This window comes from Somniosus microcephalus, chromosome 5 (assembly GCF_052327205.1).
Source record: "Somniosus microcephalus isolate GS21.2 chromosome 5, FLI_Smic_1.0, whole genome shotgun sequence".
In the NCBI taxonomy this organism is placed as follows: Eukaryota; Metazoa; Chordata; class Chondrichthyes; order Squaliformes; family Somniosidae; genus Somniosus; species Somniosus microcephalus.
The window spans coordinates 135,316,621-135,342,647 of record NC_140991.1 but is presented as its reverse complement, the minus strand read 5'-3'; the positions used below and the strand labels follow the sequence as shown (position 1 = coordinate 135,342,647).

At 44.2% G+C, this 26,027-nt stretch overlaps 1 protein-coding gene across 2 annotated transcripts in view; it reads right to left on the bottom strand.

Annotated features, from left to right (window-relative positions):
- The window catches only part of gabbr2 (gamma-aminobutyric acid (GABA) B receptor, 2), a 1,824,974-nt gene that overhangs the window by 826,261 nt on the left and 972,686 nt on the right, over window positions 1–26,027 (bottom strand). For both annotated transcript variants that reach the window (XM_085988269.1, XM_085988271.1), the window contains exon 3: window positions 14,527–14,697. In XM_085988269.1, coding sequence (XP_085844395.1) covers window positions 14,527–14,697 — 171 coding nt within the window. The remainder of the gene's footprint in view (window positions 1–14,526; window positions 14,698–26,027) is intronic.

Below are 26,027 nucleotides of genomic sequence, written 5' to 3'. Positions count from 1 at the left end.
ATTCCTGAACCCTCCACTGTTCACCTCACTGTAAGAGAGAATTTTACCAATTTGCAAAAGTACGTAGCGCATTTCGGCTATGAAATTCCCCCTCTCCCAGAACACCTTACCAAAATACTCAAAGCAGTTGTAGTTTCACAGAAACATTTTACACTCTGGAGCAGAAAACAGTAGAAATAGGGGCTAAGATATTAGACAATGTGATCCCACCCTGGTGGGACATTTTCAATAATATAGAGGTCCCTTCGTGGATCAGACTGGCTTCCCACATTCTCGTGGTATGGGATAGTATTGTATCTAGTCTGCACTCAATGTAAGGGAAAGGGTCAGATACTAGAATTCCGAAACCAGAGGACCTGGAAGGAATATTATGTTAAGGTGGAGGGAGATACACGTGTTTGAATTTGCTGTTTGTATCGTTGATTAAAGATTATGTTTTTTTTTAATGTTCTTTTATTGTTTTTAATAAAGATGTTCGAACGTGTTTGTAATAAAGATAATGTGTACCAAGTGGTGCAGGGGTGTCGGACCCCCCCCGTGCTTGGATGTGTGTAAACGACTGTAATATTATTCTATGTATGCTTATGTACACTACATTTTTACAGAATGGGAAATGCATGTGTCGTGGGTATCTTAGATAGATAATTACAGGGGAAGGTTGACGATGGAGGGTCGGAAATTTTGCTCACCTCATCAGGATGATACTTAAAGCAAGTTTAGTATCAACGGGTGGAGTGTAAGTTGCAGGGTTCTCAAAATTCCTGCACTCCCCAAGTTATGGATCAAGGGACCCTGTTTTTTTGGACAAGTTATTAAAAGCAGGGTACCCAAAATGGCTTCTGTAAACCTCGTGACCAAAACTGACAGGATTTTTAAAGCAAGGCTCTGCAGGCAAGCAGGCCTGGAAAACAAAACTTAAAATGCAGGAATCTGTGAGAACGGGATTCTCTGGAGCCAGCCAGACAAAGTAAACACAGAATACGCATTCATTCGACTTGAATCTAATCAAGCTAGAATGGGCCTATAATCGTGGCCATTAGGTTTCTACATGTTTAATCAGTAACAGCTCACAGTAGCTATCAAGTTAGGATGGGGACAATTAAGTCTTATCCATGACAAACAACCAGGACATCAGGGCAATTAGACCCAGAGACAACCACTCCAAAAGTCGTTAAAATAAATGGTTGTAATCATTTAAACCAAGCCCGCCAAAAGTTAAACAATGGACTGACCTGATTTGGCGTGCAGATAAGGAGTTGAAGAACGGGTATAATTGTAGGCCCATCAGTGGTAATCACGGCTAGCTCTTACTGATAGCTCTTAGCTCGCTTGCTGCCGCTCGTGCTCGCGCCCTGGCCTCGTGGCGGGTTCTCTTCCTGCTCCCCGCACCGCTCAACAACCAAGGACGCCCATTACACCAGGGCCAAATGTGGGAGGAGAACGGGACCCGAGTTCAAAAGCCACACAGAACAAACGGGCCACAAAAGGAGCAGGCGAGACGAGACAAGATGAGACGAGACGAAGAAGGTAAACCGATAAGAGCAGAGAAGGGCAGCGAAAGACGCATTGGTAAAAACCCAAACGCCTAGTTATAAGCTGGCGCTTGGTGAAGAAATTAGCAGTGTGTGTATGGACAGTGAGAATAAGTTGGCGTTTGAACACTGCGAATAAGCAGGCGTTAAACATGGGTGGCAGCGCCCGTGACGAGTATACTGGCGTTCAAAGGATGGGTAGTAAAATCTTCCAAGCGGTAAAGACCGCCAACCGACTCTAACCGCGCCATTACCGCCGACGACCGCCCGAGGGAGAAGAAGAAGAAAACCCATCGCGACGAGACGACGACGGTAGCTGAGGAAAAAGGAGGGTGCTTCGCAGCAACAGCTTCAGTGCCGCGCCCTTAGACCACGTGGTGACGGGTACCCCAAAGGACAGGGAGGACAGACCTCAAAATATCACAACCGTTAAAGCAACAGGCTTTGGACTGGTGAGCATGAATTCCTGGCCCCTCATAGCTTAATCTAGTTCGGTATAGGGGGTGGGATAAGGATAAGGGGATTGTTAATGTAGTTGTTTTCCCTCGATGTGCCGTTTGTTTCCCATTCCCATATAAGTGTAATTGTTTTATGCCTGTATTTCATACCAGTAATTCTCATAAGATTGTGTTTTTATCTGCTTTAATAAAATCTTGGTTTTCTTACACCAAACCACTTGTCTACTCGATTTTCTGTATCGCCGCCTGTACCTAAGTCCGGTGTCTAGAACCCAGGGGTGTGGGAGCGATTCGAACCGCTCAAGGGACAGTCAGAGGCGAAGCTGACTGGGCGCACACGCCACCCCCTACATAATGTAGGAAGCTTGCTGGAGAAAAATGTAAAAAAACCACTATCCATACACAGGCTGCTGTGCACATCGGTTATAAGAACATAAGAACATAAGAAATAGGAGCAGGAATAGGCCAATCGGCCCCTCGAGCCTGCTCCGCCATTCAATAAGATCATGGCTGATCTGATCCTAACCGCCAATCCACTATCACAGAACCGTCTCCTGAATCTAACAGAATTAGACACACGAAATAGGAGCAGGATCAGGCTACACGGCCCCTGGGCCCGCTCCGCTACCCACAGGACCATGACCGATCCGAACCTAGACTCATGTCCAAATTCCTGCCCGCTCCCCGTAACCCTTAATTCCCTTTACTTCTAGGAAACTGTCTATTTCTGTTTTAAATTTATGTAATGATGTAGCTTCTACAGCTTTTTGGGGCAGCATATTCCATGGACCTACCACCCTCTGAGTGAAGTAGTTCCTCCTCATCTCAGTTTTGAAAGAGCAGCCCCTTATTCTAAGACTATGCCCCCTAGTTCTAGTTTCTAGTGCAATTTTAAAATCTTTTTCCCACTGCACAAGCAGCATGGTGACCTGGATCTTTCATAGAAACATAAAACATAGAAACATAGAAGATAGGAGCAGGAGTAGGCCATTCGGCCCTTCGAGCCTGCTCCGCCATTCAACGAGATCATGTCTGATCAATGACGGTGAAACTGTGTGGGTCCCAATCTTTATTTCGCTCTTTGTATAATGATTAAAAAGTGAAGGAAAATCTGTGCATTTTACTTCCTGGTTCACTGTCTGTGAGAATTCTTCAATGTGATTAACTGCTTAGCTAGCTTGATGACATCACTGCTGCTGGACGCTGGAGATCCCTTAAACTTGGCGTCAGATTCAAATTAATGTCGGGAGAGGTGAAATCAATGCCACAGAGATCGCTAGATCTTTGTGGGCAGCTTTCTTCGAGGTCAGCGGTGAGAACCATCACTTCACCACTGACCACACAATCCAAGCCATTGTGATTGTGTGGCCCAATCAGAAAGTGGATTTCTTAAAAATCACATTTCTACATAATTTTTTTCTGTATTGTCTGAAGTCCTGTGTAAGAACTTTCTGATTGGTTCAATATAGACTTTTGCCTGCATTTGTCTGATTGGTTAAGTGTAGCGGTCTTCCATTCATTTCCACGCAGATATTGTGCATTGGTTTTTTGCAGTAGTTTTATTACTTTTCTCTTTAGTACACTGACATCTACCTCGCTCTATTTCTCTCAGATAAGCATGGAATTCACTAAGATGTGATTAAAATCCATTTTTATTTGTCCTAGAAGTGGATTCATCAAGGTCAAGGCCAAAACTAAGGATATCAAATAGTAGACTATTCAAAAAATAGGCTAGTTTTCAACAAAGTAAAAGCAAAATATGATATAATACCAGCAGATCCCTTGTGGCATTGCTCACTGTGAATCAAAGGATGAGTATTTGATGACAATAGGGTGGATACCATGTGTTATGCAATGTATTATTAAAGCAACTGATTCGCACTACTGAATAATGGTAATTCAATCGATTTTTATTGGACAATATTATGGGAATTTTGCACTGCATTGGGTTTAGTTTTTGGAATGTTGTCACCTGTTCTGTGAAAATCATAAATGAGTATCCTTCTTATTAGATATGTGAATAGTGTTATGTATTGTGTGTTCTATTGTGTGTTCTCCTCCCACCTGTGGTGGCGCTGTCACAGGAGATAAATGGTTGGGTATTCTCTTGGTTAAGTCTAGCTCTTTTTGTTCGGAACTTGCCAGAACTTCCTTTCCTTCCAATAAAGCACTTCATGTTTGAATCTCTGAGTTCTGAGTCCTAAATTGTGTCTAGGTAGAAAGGTACCGACACAACAAGTGGCGACGAGGAGCGGATGAATCTGAGTCCGTTACGGGTACAGTGAGTAAACAGAAAATTTAATTTGAAACAAACGTGAGATGGCTACTATATTAGGAAACATCGTTGACTTTGATGAAAATGTGGAGCAATGGAGCGCACATACGGAACGTTTTGACTATTTTGTATTGGCGAATGCGGTGGCAAATGAAAAGGTCGTGCCTACCTTTTTGAGTGTAATCGGCCCGAAGACTTTCAATTTACTTCGCAGCCTCGTGCAACCAGATAAGCCAGGAATTAAAACATATAAGCAACTAGTGGAAATTCTTGGAGCACATTTTTCACCACAACCTCTGGTTATTGCTGAGAGATTTAGATTTCACAAACGGAATCAAGAGGAGGGGGAATCAGTGACGATGTTTATTGCTGCTTTAAAAAGGTTGTCGGAACACTGCCAGTTCAAGGAGGTGCTGAATGACACCATTAGAGACAGACTTGTGTGTGGTCTGCAAAATGCAGCCACACTGAAGCGCCTTCTTACTGAGGACAACCTTACTCTTGAAAAGGCCATTGAAGTTAGTGTCTCCATGGAGATGGCGGAAAAGGAGGCTCACCAGTTGAGTTCAACAGGGAGAGTTCACAAGGTGTCGTCTGAGCCTAAAGGTGCGCGGAACGGCACATGTTACCGTTGTGGGAAAACGGGCCATCACGCTAATGACTGCTGGTGTATGGAGCTGGAATGCCGAAATTGTGGCAAAAAGGGTCACATTGAACGCGCCTGTAGAGGTAAAAAAAGAACAGACAGAGCTGGGAAGCATGGAAGCAAAATGTCTGTATTTGGACAAGAGAGGAAAAAGAGTGTTCATTCAGTGCAGTATGATGGAACAAGCAAAACAGAGGGGAGCGACACCTCTGAGGAGGAAGAGGTGCATATACTGACGGTTGCAGGTGGTTCAAATGGCTACTGGGTGTCACCACTGGTGGAGGGACAATCAGTGCGGATGGAGGTGTCCCTTGTTTCAGACACTGTCTACAACAAAATGCTAAAGCATCTTACCCTTCAGCCAACAAACATTGTGCTAAAGACGTATACCGGCGAACCTGTGGCCATGAGAGGCGTCATTGAGGTGACAGTTAAATTGAATGGACAGACTGCAAAACTGCCACTATATGTGGTAAAGGGAAATTACCCATCGCTACTGGGACGTGCGTGGCTAGAGAAAATCACGCTGGACTGGCCTGCAGTCCGCATGATGTCAAAAGGGGAGTCAGGTCTGACTGCAGTGTTAAACAAACATGCAGAACTCTTCAATGGGGAACTTGGGAGCATGAAAAAGGTCAGCGTGAGACTGGTCATTAAACCTGACAGCAAGCCGAAGTTTCACAAAGCCCGACCTGTACCCTATGCAATTAGGCCAAAAGTTGAGGCTAACTTGGAGGCCTTAGTCGAGAATGGAGTCCTGGAGCCTGCTAGCGTGAGCAAATGGGCCACACCCATTGTTCCTGTCCTGAAAAAGGATGGATCTGTTCGAATCTGCGGGGATTTTAAAGTGACTATTAACCCGGTGCTGTCTGTGGAACAGTACCCTCTTCCCCTCATTGATGATCTTTTTACGGGCCTGGCCGGAGGGCAAAAGTTCAGCAAAATAGACTTATGCCAGGCTTATCTACAAATGCATGTCGATGACAAATCAAAGGAGCTGCTGACAATTGTGACACACAAGGGGCTATACAGGTACTGCCACCTTCCGTTTGGAATTACATCGGCCCCTGCTCTATTCCAAAGGGCAATGGATCAGATTTTGAGTGGACTGCCAGGAGTCCAGTGCTACCTGGACGACATCCTTGTCACTGGGACAAATGAGGAGGATCATCTTCTGAACTTGGATGCGACACTACAACGACTGAAAGAGTACGGACTCAGAGTTCGTAAAGACAAATGTGAATTCTTTCAGTCTTCAGTTGAGTACCTGGGGCATGTGATTGACGCTACTGGCCTGCATAAGGCGCCGCCAAAGGTCAAGGCGATCGTGGAGGCCCCAGCACCCCAGAATGTGAGCCAGTTACGTTCATTTCTGGGGCTACTTAACTACTATGGGAAGTTTATTCCAGACTTAGCAACATTGCTGAAGCCGTTACATCAGTTGCTATGTCAAGGCAAAACATGGAAATGGACTGAACTGTGCAACGAAGCTTTCGCCCAAGCAAAGAAAGCATTGCTGAATTCGGAGGTCCTGACACACTTCGACCCAAAGCTACCCGTGCAGCTAGCATGTGATGCATCACCATATGGTGTGGGAGCAGTCATATCCCACATCATGCCTTCGGGTGAAGAGAAACCTATCACCTTCGCATCACGCACCTTGAACAAGGCCGAGAGTAACTATGCACAGATCGAGCGCGAGGCCTTGGGAATCGTTTTTGGAATTCGAAAATTTCATCAGTACCTGTTTGGGAGAAGGTTCACACTCCTGACAGACTACCGTCCATTGACTTCAATCTTCGGGCCCCACACCGGAATTCCGTCTCTCGCTGCAAGCAGGATGCAAAGGTGGGCTTTACTGTTGTCAGGACACACATACGACATCAAATATCGCAAATCAGACTTGCACGGCAACGCAGACGGTCTCTCGAGGCTACCCTTGCCTGTTACTCCCCCAGAGCCTCGTCAGATAGACATCTTCTACTTTAGACAAGTGGAGGGAGCACCTGTCACTGCAGTTCAGGTGCGAAGGTACACCCGCAACGATCCAGTCCTGTCTGAGGTAATGGAAGATGTCATTCGAAGGAGAGCGATAGGAGATTCTCCTAGTTTGAAACCTTATGTTTCAAAAAGAAATGAGCTCTCCATCCAGGCAGGTTGTCTTCTTTGGGGACGCCGTGTCATCATTCCGCCACCTCTGAGGGAACCTATACTGCAACAACTTCATACAGGCCACAGTGGGATGGTTCGGATGAAGGAAATGGCAAGAAGCTACTTCTGGTGGCCAGGTCTCGATGGGAATATTGAGGAGAAAGCCAAAACATGTTCCCCATGTCAAAGTGTCCGGAATGTTCCACAGCTGGCAACCCTACACCCCTGGGATTGGCCTGCAGAAGTGTGGCAGCGAGTACATGTGGACTTCACCGGTCCTTTCGAAGGGAAGATGTTTATGGTGGTTGTGGACGCTCGTAGCAAGTGGCCGGAGGTCACTGTGATGAGGTCTACCACGGCAGAGAAAACAATTGAGAAACTTGGTGAGATGTTCAGCCGTTATGGCTCACCGGAACAACTCGTAAGTGACAATGGTCCACAATTTGTATCACAGAAGTTTGCAACCTTCCTGCATGTGAATGATGTCCAACACATCAGGTCTGCGCCCTATCATCCCTCTACTAACGGCCAGACAGAAAGGTTCGTGCAAACTTTGAAGCACACCTTGAAGGCATCGCAAGGTCAGGACTCAATCCACCAACGTCTGAACAGCTTCCTGTTGTCCTACAGGAACGAGCCGCATGCCACAACCAAAACTTCCCCCGCTTCGCTCATGATGAAGAGGCAGTTGCGGACAAGTTTTGACTTACTCAAACCTCCAAGGGCAGAGCAGGTTGTCCATCGTCAACAACAAGCTCAAGTTGAAAAGAGAGAGAAAAGAGCCAAGGAGAGACGGTTTCATCCGGGAGAGCATGTCCTAGCTCGAAACTACAACACTGGACCGAAATGGGTTCCTGCTACGGTGATCGCGCAGACGGGCCCTGTGTCTTACACGGTTGAGACTGCTGAGGACGTCGTCTGGAGAAGACACACAGATCAACTGTTGCTAGGAGCAGAGACAGCCACAGAGGCTCCAACAGCTGGTTGGCCTGAACTGTTTCCAAATGATACCGCAAACCAGCATCCTTTGCCACAGTGCTCTTCTCCAACACAGGAAGTCAAAGAGACTGTTCCACCTGTGCAAACTCCTGACTTTCAACTGACACAGGCACCTTCTCCATCCAGGCCTATGTCAATACCTACTGCTGTGGAAGCCAGCGATGACCGCCGGTATCCTGTCAGAGAGCGGCGGCCTCCAAGACGCTTGGATCTGTAGGCTTAGTGACTTACCCACAAGACTGGGGCAGAATAAACCCCAGGGTAAAGTCAGGGTTTGAGGCAGTCTACCTCTACCCTAGGTTAGTTGAGTGTATTGAAAGTAACTTACCTATTGAGGAATAATGTGGACCTTCCATTTAAGAGGGGAGAAAATGTTATTTATTGTGTGTTCTATTGTGTGTTCTCCTCCCACCTGTGGTGGCGCTGTCACAGGAGATAAATGGTTGGGTATTCTCTCGGTTAAGTTTAGCTCTCTTTGTTCGGAACTTGCCAGAACTTCCTTTCCTTCCAATAAAGCACTTCATGTTTGAATCTCTGAGTTCTGAGTCCTAAATTGTGTCTAGGTAGAAAGGTACCGACACAACAAATAGATTAATGAAATTAATATACAAGCTTCATTAATTAAAAGTGACTTTATCAGAGAATCGGTTGAAATTAATTCAATAAAGAAAGGTATGGAACACGACAATTACTGCATTAATTAAATGGGTGGGCTTTGGAATTAAAAGGCGAGTTACAGAGAATGGGAGTAACGCCAATAAAGAAAAATGGAAATGGAGTAAGAAAAGCAGACTGGCACAGAATTGGGTAGAGAAGAACTGAACTAAATAAAGTGGGATACAAGGTCAGAAAATAATAAATTCTTGAAAATGATGGATCTCAGCAAAATTAATTAAATAAAGATATGATATTCATGAATTTCAAGTGGCCTTACACAGAATAGAATCAAATAAATTAATTAGGTTGGCAATGGCAGGGAGAAATGAACTAAATAATGGAGAAGAAACTTAACAAAATTAACTAAATAAAGATGTAGGTTTAATGAATTGAAAGGGACCAAAAATAAATGAACTAAAGATTTGTGTTTCAGTTGACAAAAATTAATTTAATTAAACGACAATCTCAATTGGTAAAAATAATTAAATAAAGACACAGGCTTCAAGAATTGAAAGTAGCTTTACACATTGCCAAAATCAGCTAAATAAAGAGATGGGCTTCAAGACTTCAAAGTGAAAGATTATACATTTATTTAGTGCATGCCACATTCTCAGGATGTCCCAAAGTACTTTATAGCCAGTGGAGTATTTTTGAAGTGTAGTCACTGTTGAAACGTAGGTAAACATGGCAGCCAATTTGTACACAGCTTGGTCCTACAAATAGCACTGAGATAAATGAGCAGATAATCTGATTTGATGTTATTGGTTGAGGGATAAATATTGGCCAGAAAGTCGGCAGAAAGTGGTTGCCTGGCAGTTAAAATCAGGCAGCTTGGGGGTCATTGCGGGGGACCCAGGTAAACAATCCATGGCACAAGGCAAGTGCATCGGAAGGTGAGCGGAGGGGAATCGTGGTCGGGGGAGAGACCATACAGGGGAGGCCCAGTGTTTCCTTGTGGGGCCTGGAGGAGCACTCAGGAAAATCAGGCAGGATGTATAACAGGTGGCCGATCTGTGACCACCAGTTTTCCATCAGCTCCAAAATTGAAAATCTACCCCTGGTGTCTGGCATTGTGGTCATACAAGCACACATTCTTAGATTCTTCTGTGCATTATCCGCCAACTTAGTCAGGTAATCCCTCAAATTGATCACATACTTCACAACATTACTGTGCTTAGTAACCTTCCCTGACTGTACTCTCTGATTACTATTAACAAAGTGTGCACTTGGTATCCATATAGCAGCTCAAATAGTGAACACCATGTAGGTTTATTATGGTATCTCTCTGTAAGTTAAGAATAATATGGCAATATTGTATCCCAGGGTTCTGCTGACCATATACAGCTTGCAAGTCAGTATGACTCTTCTATACATATAGTTATTTATACAACTTTGACTTTTGCAGTTACATCTTGACACAGTCAACTAAGTATGATGACAGTATGCAAAAGTAGCAAGCTCCAATATATGGTCTTAGGATCGCTAGTCTTTGATGTCAAGTCAGGATCTTCAAGTGAAACTGATATATGTACCACGTCAACAGGTCCTAATCTTGAGCCTGATTGATTTCTATACCTGAACTGAATGAAGGCTTTGAAATTGAGTCTTGAAGAGGTTCAGTTGATTGTTAGAAATTAAGTGCTTTGAGGCAGTAGACACCGGCTTGCATTGGTTCCAATGTTTCTTATTTGCTAAGCACTGGAAGATAATGGCCCGAATTTTGTGGCCCCTATGGGTGCGTATGCGCCCGTAAGGGCTGCACAAGTTCTGGGATTTTGCACATGAAGTGCATACACGAAAACCCGGAACTTGCGATCTGTCAAGAATCTTCCATCCCCAGGAAATGGACATCCGTGGGCGGAGAGTTGGGCTATTTGCCCAACTTCTGCCCAGCGAATGCCGTGAAATTCTTAAACCTGGTATAGGAATACACCTTACACCTGCTTTTACCAGTGTAAGAGTTTAAATGAAATTTAAAATAATTTTTTAATCATTTAAACATTAAAAAACCTGTACAATAAGGTAAGGATTTTTTTAGCCGCTTTAAAACATATACATTTATTTTTCAAAAAATTAAATTTAATTGAATGGCATTTTAATTAATTTTAAATATGTAATTTTTTTATTTATTTAGTTGATGTGTACATGTATTTTTTGGGCTATTCTCATTCATGAATGGGGATCCCCTTCTTTCATTCGTTGGGCCAGCCCACGTGATCCCACGGGCGCTTGCGAACTGCATATGCCCCTGGGATACGTGGGCCTCTGCACAAAGAGGCCCAGGAGTGCGAGTCTCCGTTCGTCCACGACCATCAGGTAGGTTTGTAGATTTTTTGCTGGTCGGAGGCATCCGCCTGTGGGAAGCCTCCGACCGCAATTTCAGGCCCAATAACTCAGGTTTATACTATAAGCAGCTTCTACTGAATACGCAATTAAAAGATGTTTTAAACTACACTCACTCAGTAATTAAGTTTGTTTCTGCTCAGGTTCCTCCCCATTCTGTGTACTATTGCAATAATACTTTATAATTCTGATTCAAATTCATTCAGCTCAATAGTCGACACATGCAGTTGTTGGCTGCATAGACAATCATTTTGCACTGTTACTGACATGCTCAAGATTTATTCAAATAAAACTCAGCTAATTCACAGACAACAAATAATGGATTTTATTGAGTTTCACTGCCAGTGCTAAGCTGATGTAATCAAATCAGAGATTTCCTGTGGTTTGCCCTGTATGTCTCCTTCTTGTTTCTCAGTGGTGATCTTAACTTGTGTTATTAAAGGTAAATTGAATGGAAATAGCTGGTAAAAGTTTGGAGTAGTGATTGGTTGTACCACAGCTATGTATAAACATTAGAGTAAAATGATCTGAGCAGACAAAGCTTCACAAGTTCAAGTGCAGTTTTATCATTGCAATTAAAGCTAGATGTCAGTGAATACTGATTAAACAATATGGATAGAACAAACTGTCTGCTTTGGCTCAATCAACCAGGGCACTGTTAGGGCAGCTAGAATTGGCCACAGTGCTCTTGGGTTGGAGAAGGGAAAATTGCCCAGTCATCCCTACTGGAAGGGCTGGATTTTGCCGGCGCTCATGTCGGGTTTGGAGGCGGGTCCGCTGTCAAATAGCAAAGATTGACAGAGGGTAGGAAACCCACTCAACCCACCTCCACGCGAGTCTCCCAGGTGTCGGGTCTGTCAGCGGAGAACTGACCCGACACCAAGCGGTGGGGGAGACAATTGAGTTAATTAAATGGCTTGTTAAGAGCCAATTTAATGGTATTTTGAGGCTTCCTTCCAATTTTACATTCTCCCCCAGGGATTACCCGCTGCTCGGGGAACACACCAGCTCACCCTGGCGTGAGTTGAGCTGCTCTGATGTATCTGATAAGCTGACAGCTGCAGAAGTGGTGCAAAGAATGCCATGTTGCAGATGGTCATTTTCAGAGTGCAGAAACTGTTGGATACTACATTTGTAAGACATATAGAGATTTCTTTAGCTTGCAAGTGTTTAGAGGCAACTGTATGTCAGCGCCACCTCATTGGAACAACTTCTCTCACCATTGACAGATCGCTTCTGTCATCTCACCTGCAACTGCCATCTATTGCAGCAACATCGGTGTCCTTGAAACTATCTCACCTTGCTCCTCTGATTCCTTCCACGCTCAGCCCCAACACCAATATCACCAGGCACACCAGCAGCACCAACAACAACACCAACCTTCTCCGCCATCACCTGATGCTGCACAGGACACAGGGCATCAGCCCTTGACAACAATGCTGCCCGGGAGGTCAGCGATGGCATCACCATGGCCAGATTTACTTCACTTGACGATGTAAACCCTGGCTGTCACATGATGCGCCAAGTTGACACCATCTCACACCAGCATCGTGAAGCATCCCTTTAATGTCCAAGCCATTCCATGCACACTCATCACTATAGCCGGGGTGGGGGGGAGGGGAAGTTATGTCTCAACATTCACTGGAACTCAGTAAGACACTTCTCAAGGTACGCACAGATCTGTCCAATAAGGGGCAGTTTTGGAAAAATAGATTTCACTGTATGATAACACATTACCAGAAACTTCACATGGACATTGGCTAAATCTCTCAAGTGCCTACCCTTGTGTGTTGTTAGTTGGTATGCTTGCAGTAGGATGAGGTTGAGTGTGGCTTTGCAGTAATGTTTCGTGATCCACTAAGATCATTGAAAGGTTGGCGCCACTGCAGCTAGGGCCCCTGATGACATCCCTACTTTTGCCCTCCTGTGCAATGTGCAACCAGGCTGCATTGGTGTCCTGGGAGGGTCTCTTCCACCCTTGGAAGGGAAGAAAAGCTCCCTGCATGCTGTGACTCCCTCTATAAGCATATGAAGGGAGTCATTGGCGAGCCTGGGTGCAACCGTCCACCTTTGTGCAGTGCTTGTCAGTGTCTGCAGTACCTCAATGCTGTCAAACACTGACAGAATAACTGTCAAACTCAATGTGGCCGTGGTCCCTTTAAGGAAACCGACTGTTCTGGACTTATTACATGCAGATAGCACCCTCTAGTGGTAGTTAGTGTATAGCAGTGTTAGTGTATAGCATTAGGTCATTTGACCTTGTTCCTGTTTGACCCGGAAGTAGTATTCCGGGAAGAACCTGGCAGAGTTATGGAGAATCTCACATGAGGGATACTCAATCCTGTGCCATCTCTTCTCATACGCTAGGCAAGACGCAATGTCTGTGAGTATCTTTGTTTAATAATATGGTAACAACCTTGTCAGTGTAGTATTTGATAATACTTTGTCTATAAGAAGTTATTAGTTGTTAGTTACCGAAGTTTAGCTCCAGTGTTATTTAGTATACAATTAGTCTATTCTATTGTTATAAATATGTTTATATCTTATGTAACATCTAATGTATAGTACTCAGTTCTATGTACAAAACATACTTTGTCTTTGTTTACAGTTTCACAAATTTGTTCAAGTAAAGCTTCAAAACAGCAAACCTGCTTCTCGAGGAATTATTTGAATGAGTGTTTAGCTGGCTGGATAACTAGATAGGAGCACGTCTAGCGAGACCAGTACACCGACTGATGACGGGTCATCAAACCCGCTTCCTGTTAATTAGCTGGGAAGCCCATAGGGCGGGCTTAACAAGGCCAATCAAGGGAAAATCCCTTTGCCAGAGCGGCTGCAGCCGGGAGCAGGACACGAACCCGGCAACCAGCTATCCCGACACCGCTGAGAAAATTAAGCCCGAAGTCTGCATGCATGAACTGTATAATGTCCTCCATGGTTAGACAGTCTGCTGGCACACACTATGGAGTGTCACACATGAATAAAAGCCACTCAGATGGCCATCACCCATTGAAATGTACCCCTTTGAGGGAATTAACATCTGTTGAAGGAACTGTTGCACATCTGCTTATATTTTGTTTTGCTACAGGCCTATAAATCACTGTTAATTAGTTGTGATCTATTAGTTTCACCAGTCTTTGTGTATATATTTCCTTACAACAAAAATTACAACATAATGTCAGTGATGCAGTAAGGTGAACAACTAATAAAAGGGACTACAATAGGAAATGATAATGGGAAATGACAGCATCCTTACAAGGTGATGAGATCACCCAGCCTTTATGTCACATATCATGGGTAATCTTACAGGTGAGGAATCTTCCACTGGTAGCATGGACATACAAAATTAGATTATCATGTAATCATCTATAAATCCATTAGCACTATTGACACCGATAGTGAGTTGTCCAACATTATTGTATATTTATCTTACAGTATTTAAATGAATAAGTAAAGAAAACGTACCTCAGAGAATCGCTGCACATCCTGGGTCAAGGTCCCTACCCTACGCCAATGAAAATGTTTGAGGAACTTGACAACTGCAGGATTGACTGCATTATCTGATGGAACTGTTCGGAAGAAATAGGGATATTTCTTCTTATCAGCTAGGACCGGTGTAGTTGCAGCAAAGGAAAGCTGTAAGAAATATTAAGATATTGTCAGTAATTCAAAAAGAGCTATCTTCACATTATAAAGACATTATTGTTGGGAACCATTTTATCAGAACCTCAGATCCACTTCCCATAAAACAAATGACATTATTATGCCAGAAGGGATGATTTAAATCCAGTGAAAATATTGAACTATTTCAATACCTTTTGGTTTGCTGACCAATCTCACAAAGTGCGTGTATTTAAAACAAACTGAGGAAAGTAGTACACCTTTGATATTTAGGAAAATCCATGATGTGGAGTCCTGAGTTATCTTTCCCTCAAGGAAAAGAGCATAAGGAAGCATGGGAAGAAGCAAGACTATATGGATCATCAAGCCCACTCACTACAATGGGGATCAAATCTGTACCCCACTTCTCCATGATACTCCATGCTGGTGCTTCAATATACTGCACCGCTGCACTATGCAATTCTGTTTGTAATTTCTTTCTTCTTTTTCTGTCAATTTTCTCCTCTTCCCCATCGCTTTTAAACACAATGGGGTTCTCCTAATGTCTCACCCTTCAGTGAAAGATCTGCAGAATCCCTGGAGAAGCAGCATAAATAGCTGTTTCCACCATTCGTCCGGGATTGCCGCCAAAGTTATGGTGGGAGATCGGGAGAACCGCCAGTATCTTGCCATGTGCTCATTCTTCACATGTAGGCTTTGATAGTGAGTGTTAACGTGTTATTTGATCATGGGGAATATCACAGCCCAGCTCAATTGTGTTCTCACCTAACGTCCACCCACCATGCACTTCTAGTGGGAGTGGCTGGATAGTGATCAAGAGCAGGAAACTGTAACAAATTTTCCTTTTCCTAACCCAAGAGCACTAAGACCTATTGTATCATCCTTACCAGGGTTCAGCTGAGATATTTGACTTGGCATAGGCCAGGGATCAAACCTGTTATCTTCTTGATCGCTATGGTTCAACTACAAGCATTGACATAACCATCTGAACTATTGGTAGAGCATGTATTACACTTCTAACTTTCCAGCAAGGTTTCTTTCTGCACTGGCTTGTGTTTTGTTTTCCATTTTATCTCTCCTCATGGCATGGAACCCAATCGGATTGGATAACAAAAGAATGATAAGCTCACATTTGAAGAATTTTGCATAAGGTTTGTTTGGGAAAAAAAACAGAACTCTTAAGGGATGATACAGAAATCCTAAGTAGGACAATCCTAAGTTTTTTTTCAGCCAAGGTCATTGATACAGTATTAATAGTAGTAACCATACATAAAAATATTAATGCAAGTGATACCTATTATACAGCATGTTCAATGCTTGTGGGAAATTATATAATTGGTATGAAATTGGATCATATGCTGACTGCAGCATAAAACAGCATCTGTGCCCATTCCAGTGAGATAGAGCAGTAAGGTTCCTTTGCTCTATTAGATCATTATAACTAACAACCAGTAGAAGACCAAATATAGTAAAGGACTTTCTTAAAATACCTAGATCAGTGCTCCGCAATCATTATTGGACTTTTTCCTGTATACTATGCAGTTTTTATGTGTATTTTTTCCTAAAAGTCTTTTTCTACATCTATATATAAGTATCAAAAACATATAGGACCACTTAAATTGCTATGACATTTTTGTAAGTAGTAAAGAAATGCAATCTGATAAACGTGTTACAAAGACTAAATCATTTGAATAGCACACAAAACAAGTGATGTAATTTTAGATTCTGGAAACATAAGGCAACCATTTTAAAACTGGGCAGAAAATATGAAAAGCCACAAAAAGCATTTGTTTTGGAATCTCTGACATTTTCCTTCCGATATATAGTTTAGACAGACTTCCTCTGATAAAATATGGCAATCCCTGTGATTAGGAACATGAGAATGGGAGTCGGCTATTTGGCCTATTAACTCTTCTCTGCTATTTTGTTAATCATGGCAACTTTATCATTTTAATCCCAACCTTTTCTCCAGAACCCCTAATAAACATTGCTTTTGAAGTAAATATCTCTCTCGCTCTTAAATATCGAAATTAATTTTGCTTTTATATCCTTATAGGCCAGTGTATTCAGCTTTCTTACAATCCTTTGTGTGAAGTAGTTTTTTTTGCTGGATTTGCTTTTAACCAAGTTAGCTCAATTCTAAAATGATGTCCCTTTGTTCTGAATCTCCCTACTAGAGGAAAGGACTGTTCCTTATCCACCCTCTCAATTTCCTTCATTATATTAAATATCTCAGCCAGAGTACCCGAGTGCCTTTCATTAAACCTATTTGTGAGGAGCTATGTGATGTTTTTATATTAAAGGTTCATTTTGTCATCTCCTTTTTCTATTTTCCAGGGAACATAACCCAAGTTTACCCAGATATGTGATGTTGATATGGGACCACCAACTTATATTAGGAGTATGGTTACTAAATCTCCGTACTTTCCGCCCTGTTCAGATGACATAGCTGAGAAGTGGCAAAATATATATCAAATATATTAGCAAATATGGGAAGCGTGTTGGTCTCAATGCTTTGGCTGAAATATATGTCTGGCATATAACTGAGCAGTTCATTTTGCAGCATCTATTAATTAAAATCTAATGAAGAGATGGTGCAGCAAAACAAATGTAAAAAAAATGCAAGCATTAGCTTAATAGGGGTAATTTTCTGACTTTGCACTTCTGGCGGGGAGCCTTGCCCATCAGTCATGCATATCAGAAATTTGGACAAGTGCTGCAAATTATTTTTTAACAATTATAAATTAAAGATCTATCAATCATGTGCAACGCACGGCTGCATTTCCGATGTGCGATCTCAGCGGGGAGGAACGGCTGCCTGCTGGCAGCATGAAGTCGGAAAATTATTCTTAACATGAATTCAGCGAGCCCTAGGTTTGCCACCAGTTTTGAGTCAGACAGGTTAGTTTTTGAATGAGCCGTCCAAAAAGTTGTAAATTAGAGCCAATAATGTGAATGTGTAATTCCAATAGGGAGCCTTTCTTCTCTGGGAATATATTTCATGAAATCATGAGCATATGCCCTGTTTTTATTTTGTCCAAAATGTGTGGACAGTCATCGGGAGTATGAATTCCCTATATGCACTCCTAGTGCTGAAGCTCCTTGCTCAGACCACAGTTTCATAAAACTGGGCCCCAGAAGTCTGTTGTTTTTGTTTAAAAGTCTAGTTTTTACAGTAACTTTTGCATTTTATCATGTGGAGGAGTTGTTAGTTGCTAAGGTTTCAATTAATTTTCATCAGCTGTAACTCAAGTCTGGATTCCATCTCCAACTATGTTCTTATCCTGTCCCCTGTCTGGTTTTGGCAAAAGGTGGCAGCCATATGGAGTCATCTCACTCTATCAACCAGTTTCCGTTGCAATAGTCAACACTTTTAACAGAAGCTATTCTAGGTATAAATCTGAGGTTATGTTTATCCAATGCATTAGTATTTTATCAAAGAATTTTTGGACCACCGTAACTTTGGTGAAAAAATGGCAAAAACCCTGGTAAAATGGCAGGCGAGTGAGAGAACCTCTGTGAAAATTCACCACAGTCATTTTCTCAAGTTGAATAATATATTTAGAATAGAATTGTGGCTAATAATTCCTATACTGAACAATTTTACTTTAAATCTGAATCATTGAACAATTTAGTGCTGGGCCTCTATAGGCATTCTCCAATCCAATAGCAGCAGAAAGCTATGTTGTTTGTTATTTGCCTGTTATCGATATAGATTCTTACAGTACAAGATGTTAGGGATTGATGGTGGGACCGTTGCTCTTTACTATTTTTATTAATGATCTGGATGTAGCTGTTGGAGGCAAATTTACAGATGATACTAAGATCTGTGTGAGTGTTAGGACTGTAGATGTTGCTCATCTGCTTCAGGCAGATCTTAATGTGTTGGGAGATTGGGCTTATGACTGGCAAATGTTGTATAACTTAGATAAGTGCAGTGTTCTGCATGTGGGCAGGGCAAATATTCAGCATTCATACACCCTTCAGAGAAAAGTATTAAGGAAGGTGGAGACAGAAAGAGATCTGGGCATTCTAGTGCATACATCTCTAAAGGTACATGAGCAAAGCCGTGAAGCAATAGCTAGAGCAAATAGGGTGTTGGGGTGTATCCATAGGACAATTGAGTACAAGACGAGGCATACTGTTTTGTCCTTGTACAAGACCTTGGTCAGGCCGCACTTGGAATACTGTGTCCAGTTTTGGTCTCCTCTTATGGTGGGTGATACTGAGGCTTTGGAAAGTGTGCAGAGGAGGGCCACTAGACTAATTCCCAGTTTAAAGCATCTTAGTTATCAAAATAGGCTAAAAGAGTTGGGACTCTACACTTTAGAGAAGCGTAGACTTAAAAGTGATCTGATTGAGGTTTATAAGATAATATTCTTCTTTCGTATGGCAGTAGCAAAGCAAATCAAATGTCAATATCTAAGTTGGATATCCAGGCCAAAGCTTCCGGCATAACAGCGTGAATATCTTGTAGGCTGCCTGCAAATTTCTTCTTGGGGCATTGCTCAATGATGTGCTCCAGGGCCTGATTAGGAGCTCCACAGTCAAATGATGGGGATGCTTTAATCTTCCATCTATGGAGAAGGTAGCAGTATCTATCATGACCAGTTCTGAGGCTGTTGATGGTTGTCCACTGTTTGAGAGGAAGGTTTGATCCTACAGGTTGTACTGTGGGGTCCTCTATAAGGAATCCATTCTGTATGTCGCAGTTCTTCCAAACATTTTGCCATCAGTTGTAAAGTCTGTAGGTATTATGTTGAATTAATACACAGACTACAAGAGTAACTTTAACAGGACTTTACTATTCGAAGGTCAGGGCGAATCTGCCCAATAAATCCTGACACAGCACTTATATACCGGTGTGGTCACCGTCGGTATTACAGTATACAGCAGCCAAGATAAAGTAGTGCCACACCTAAAATAGTTCTCTTAAAGGTGAACGGTTACATACAATAGTTCTCTTAAAGGTAGAACAGTTACATACACTACATCAGTCATCAAGGCTGAAGGGAAATTGCTGAAGGGCTTTGGCAGCGGTCCAAAATGGCCTTCTAGATTTGAGACAGGTTGGTGGTAGGTTGTTCAAGTTGGCTTGGATTGGCATGTCTTTGCTGGTGTAGCGGTTGTATTCTCCGGAGACTGAATATTCACGGCATAAGTGTGGTGGTGCAATGTTTTTGCACACCAAGTAAAATCGAAGGCACCTTCCCTCACTTTGAGTGCTAATCTATAAGCCGCTATCTTCAGATTGGTTCAAGGGTTCTTGGGCACTTGAAAGAGCTCTGATAATTAAAGCTCCCTCATTCCAATTCCATTCTATTACCAGTGTATCACGGTGTAAACTGTGATCTATTTCCACCAAGCGACATCTGTATTTAGTCTGTTCTACCATGTCCTGTAGTAATGGCAACACAGCGATCTCTACTGTTCTTTGCATTCATATAAGCCTTTTAGTTTTATATTATCTCTCACTTCTCTTGTTGACCGAGGTTGTTTAAATACACAAGTTGTGCTCTTGCCCTTTAGGGGTATGTACAAGTCTTGTATTTTACCAAATACTTCTTTGAACATGTCCCACTGTTCATCTGTAATTTTATCCATTAATAGTTCTGCCCAGCCGACTGTTGTCGATTTCTGCCTCATCCTACCAAAGTCCGCCTTACCTAAACTTAAGACCTCAGTTCAAGACAGTCTCCCTCACAAACCTAATACTGAATTCAATCATGTTATGGTCACGATGATGTAAGTGTTCCCCTACTGTTAGAGTGTTGACTAATTCAGGCTCATTACTCATTGCTAAATCTAAAATGGTTTGTTCTCATGTTGGTTGAAGAACATATTGGAGGGAATTTTAACCTAAAAAACAGGTGGGTTGGGGTTGTGTGGGAAGTTAAAGTGTTAAAAATCTGAATCACAACCAGAACCCGCCTCCAACCCACCCACTTCCGGTTTTAGCGGAGGCGGGACAGGAGTCAGGCAGGCAATCTGCTGCCAGGAAGCGGGCCGACCATTTCTCTGGCTGGTCGGGTTTTGCAGGCCTCATGAAACCCGCCAGCTAAAGTAAGGTGAGGACTGCTGGATCTAGGAGGTAAGTGCGATCGGAGACTACCCCCCACCCCCGAACCAGGCCTCCGATCCTCCCACCAGGCCCCTGATGCCCCCATGAGGCCTCCCCCCTCAACCCTTCGATGTCATCTGCCTCCCCCACCCTGCTCCTCCTCACCCACCTGCCCCCCCGCTCTTCCTGGCCTCCGTGCTCCTCCTGGCCCTCCAATGATGCACTGAAACCCCCCCTTCTCCCCTGGCCCCTGATCTGGTGCTCTGGCACCAGTTGTTGCCAACCTCCCCCCGCTCCTCTGCACCGCGCCGCCCCCCCCCGCTCCTCCAGGCCCCGATCTGCTCCATCAGCCACCGTTCATTCCATAACCCCCACCACTGCTCCTCCGGAACCCCCACCTGCTCCTCCGCCCCCCCGATCTGCTCCCCTGACCGCTGATCATTCCATAACCACCCCTGCACCCACCGCTCACTCCTCCGGCTGCCAATCATTCCCTAACCCCACTTCCTGTTCTTCCGGCCGCTGATCATTCGCTATTTCCAGCATCCCCTGCTCCTCCGGCTGCCAAATGTCCCTGACCCCCACCGGCCCGTGCTGCTCCTAGCCCCAGATCTTTCCCGACCTCCCCCCCCGTATTACTCCCGTCACCCTTCCACCTTCCCCCTCCCAATGCTGCACCCAGCCCCCAATCATTCCCGACCCCCTCTGTACTGTTCTCAACACCACCCCCTGTCCTGCACCTGACCTGCCCCCCTCCCCCTGTACTGCCCCTGACCCCCGACCATTCCCGAGCACCCCCCCTGTACTGCTCCCAGCCCACCCCCCCACCCTGTGCTGCTCCTGGCACCTGATCATTCCTGACCGCCCCCCCCATCACCCCGTGCTTCTCCCGGCCCCCGATCATTCCCTAATTCCATCCCCTTATCTCCTCCGGCCCTCTCCATGCTCCTCCGGCCCCCACATGATCCCTCCCGCCTCTCTGTAACCTAGTGCCACAGGCCTACCTGCCCGCAGCCAGCCAGCATCTCAATTTGGCTGGCTGCGGGTGGGAAACAGAGGTTTCCCATGCATAACAGGCCCTGCCATTAAATTCTGCAGGGTCTGCGGGATTCCTGTTCTCCTGGGTTTTCTGACCGCTTCGGAGCCCCCTCCCACTCCCAACCTGCCTCCCCATTAAAATTCAGGCTATTGTTACAGGAAACTGTCTCAAATACTCTCAAGAAATTCACTGCCTTTGGGACTCGAGCTATTTTGCTTTTCCCAGTCTATGTGAAAACTAAAGTTTTCCATTATAACAGCTCTGTTTTTGCAACAAGCTTCCTTGATATCTGTGTTTATGCATTGCGCTGCTTTATCACTGCTATCAGGAGGTCTGTAGACAACTCCCACCAAAGTCTTACATCTTTTTCTATTTCTCAATTCTACCCAGAGAGTTTCTACTGCCTGCTCACCCTTACTGATATCCCCTCTTTCTAATGCTGTAAAAGTGTCCTTTATCAATATTGCTGCTCCTCCTTTTTCAATTGGCCTGTCCTTTCTAAAGACCTTATAACCTGGAATATTTATCTCCCAGTCGTGCCCAGTTTGTAGCCAGGTCTCTGTGATGGCCACTACCCATACCCTTTAAGTTGGATTTGCGCTTCTAATTCACTTGTTTTATTCTTTATGTTATGTGCATTTGCATCTAGCACTCTTATTTGGGCAACAGAACATACCCTGCCTGTAGTGTCCGCGTATCAATAACACACGGAATGCAGGAGAACGGTAATAACAGGTGTTTACTGAACAGAGGGTATGCTGGAACTGAAAGTACAGAAGCCTGCTACGGCTTTATATACAGGTGCGGTCACTGCCGGTACTACAGTATAAAAGCAGTTCTCTCTTAAAGGTACATACACAACAATTCCTCCCCTTTTAGATAAACAGTACATAACATTCATTTAACAATTAAATAATAACTAATTACAATTACAATTTTCTCTGTACTATATACATCAACTGAAGTAATCATTTATAAATTCAGTCTTTGAGGAGGCTTCCTGATCCTGTCTGGATAGAGCCTTTCTCGAGTATCCTGTTCTTGCGGCAGAGTCAATTCTGGCTCATTGTCATTGGTTGGTTCGTCAGCTTCCAATACCACTGATTCTGAGGTAGACGCAATCTGTACTTCGGGTTCATCACCAGGTGCGCCTGCTCGTGGTATGGGTTTGACTTGTTCCTGTGACTCTAGAATCTGGTCAGCATGGCGTCTCACGATGCTCTCTCCAATGTCCACTGTGTACATTAGTGGTCCCTGCTGTGTGCATATCGTTCCTGGCTGCCATTTTTCTGTTCGGTAGTCGCGGGCCAAAACTGGTTGCCCTATCTTGAAGCTCCTGGTTGGCTTCTCATTGATGTGCTGGAATTGCTTATCCTCAACATCTCGTCTTATGTTTGGTTTGAGCAAATCCAGGTGACATCTTAACCTTCGGTTAAAGAACATTATGGCTGGAGCTTGGTTGGTGACTGCATGTGTCGCATTCCGGTAAGCAAACAAGAAATTATCCACCTTGTGTTGTAGTGGTATGTTGTCGTTATACATCACCTTTATTGCTTTTTTAAAGGTCTGAACAAACCTCTCAGCCAATCCATTTGTGGCTGGATGATATGGGGCAGATGTGTAATGTTTTACCCCATTATTCCTCAAAAACCTCCGGAAATCCTCGGACACAAACTGTGGTCCATTGTCGGAGCAAATCTGTTCTGGCAAGCCATTCCTGGCGAAGATGGTCTGCAGGACTGCAATAGTTTTCTCCGTGGTGGTGGAGGACATTTTGATGACCTCTGGCCATTTCGAATGTGCATCCACAGCTATTAAAAACATTGAGTCCATAAATGGACCAGCAAAATCAATGTGTACCCGTTGCCATGGAGATGAGGGCCACTCCCATGGGTGTAGCGGGGCCTGTGGTGGAGCGTTTTGGACTTTCTGGCATCCTGTGCATCTCTTGGTCATATCCTAGATTTCTTTATCGATTCCCGGCCACCACACAAATGCCCTGGCTAGGCTCTTCATTTTTACCCCTCCCAGATGACCCTCATGAAGCTCATTGAGCACTCTATCTCTCAACTTGGGTGGAATTACCACTCGGGATCCACACATCAAGGTCCCCCGGCACACTGACAGCTGTTCTCTCCTTGGCGAGAATGCTGGCAACAGTGAGTCGCCATGTGCTGGCCATCCATTCACCGTCAAATCATAGACCCGAGAGAGTGTCGGGTCATTTCGGGTTTCCTTCTCTATACTTGAGTTTGTAACAGGTAGACATTCGACTATGGTCGAATGGAATATCTCAACAGGGTCCACTGCAGGTGCTTCCTCCACCGTAGGCAACGGCAGGCGCGACAGCCCATCAGCATTTCCATGCTGTTTCGTACCCTTGTACTCTATGTCGTACTGATGTGAAAAAGTGACCATCTTTGCAGCCGTTGCGCCATCATCACCGGAACGCCCTTCTTTGGGTTAAAAATGGAGACAAGAGGCTGGTGATCAGTCAGTAGGGTGAATTTCTGCCTGTGCAGATAGTGATTGAACTTCTTCACCCCCCACACCAGGCTGAGGGCCTCCCTGTCAATCTGGGCGTAGTTACGCTCGGCTGAGGTTAATGAGCGCGATGCAAAGGCTATTGGCCTCTCTGAACCATCAAGGAATTTGTGTGACAGCACTGCTCCAATGCCGTAGGGAGACCCATCACATGCCAACCGAATTGGTAGTGTTGGATTGTAGTGGGCCAATACTTCTGTTGAAGTGATTAGGCATTTACATTTCTGAAAGGCACGCTTACACTCATCACTCCATTTCCATGCTACTCCAGTTTGCAGCAGGGCATTCAGTGGGTGCAGAATTGTAGATAAATTTGGCAAGAACTTATGGTAGTAGTTCACCAACCCGAGGAACGACCTCAGTTGCGACACATTTTCTGGTGCTGGAGCCTTGACTACTGCCTCAATCTTGTCTGGGGACTTATGTAACCCCTCTTCATAAATCATGTGGCCACAATACGAGATTTGTTTCCTGAAAAACTCGCATTTGGGGCGGTTGGCTCGTAGTCCATATTCTTGTAATCTAGTGAGCACCTGCTCCAGGTTGGCAAGGTGTTCACTGTCATTTTTGCCTGTAACCAGGATGTCGTCCAAATAACACTGGGTCCCCGGGATCCCTTGCAGGACTTGTTCCATCGCCCTCTGCCAAATAGCCGGAGCTGATGCTACCCCGAATACCAGTCGGTTGTACTGGTAAAGACCTTTGTGAGTGTTTATCATGAGGTATTTTCTAGATGCTTCTTCTACCTCCATTTGTAAATACGCTTGGGCCAGATCAATCTTCGTAAAGCGTTTCCCTCCAGATAGTGAGGCGAAAATATCTTCTATCCACGGATGTGGATATTGTACTGTGTGCAGGACTGGGTTCACAGTTACCTTAAAGTCTCCACAGATGCGAACCTTCTTCGGCTCCTCAGGCATGCTGCTCAATGATTTCTTCATTACAGGAACGATGGGTGTGGCCCACTCGCTCCAGTCCACCTTGGACAGCACACCCGAACGCTCCAGACTCTCCAGCTCTGCTTCGACAGCTGGGCGGATCGAGTACGGTACCGGTCTGGCCTTAAAAAATTTTGGGTTTGCGTTATCTTCAAATTTTATCATTGCCGTTACTCCTTTTAGAGTCCCAAGTCCTTGCTGGAACACCTCTTTTGCGTCAGTTAGAATTTTTGACAGTCGCCCAGGTGTGACGTCGTCATCCTTTTTGTCAGCCACAGTTAGCGCCTGAATGGAATGCCAATCCAATTGTATTTTTCGGATCCATTCACGTCCCAATAATGGTGGTCCTCCATCTTGTAGTATATATAGATACAGTTTCTGTGTTTCCTTGCCGTTGTATTTAACGGGCACCCTTATTTTTCCTCTGGGGTAGACTTTTTGCCCCGTATATGTCTTCAATACAATGGACGTGTCCTTCAAGGGTATGTGTGAGAATAGCCGCTCATAGTCTCGTCAATTCATGACTGTTAGGGCTGATCCTGTATCCAATTCCATCTTTACTTGGGACCCTGCTATCATGAGGGTGACCCAAATGGTTCGGTGATCCTCCTTTGCGATCACATTGTGTAACTTTAGACAACTTAGTCTCCTGCTCCCGGAGTCATTATCACTCTCCTGATCTTCTGAACTACTGTCTGTCATGTTTTTTACTTTCTTGTACTTTTCCTTAGTAGTTCTTTTAGTGTTGGTTTTCTTTTCCCGA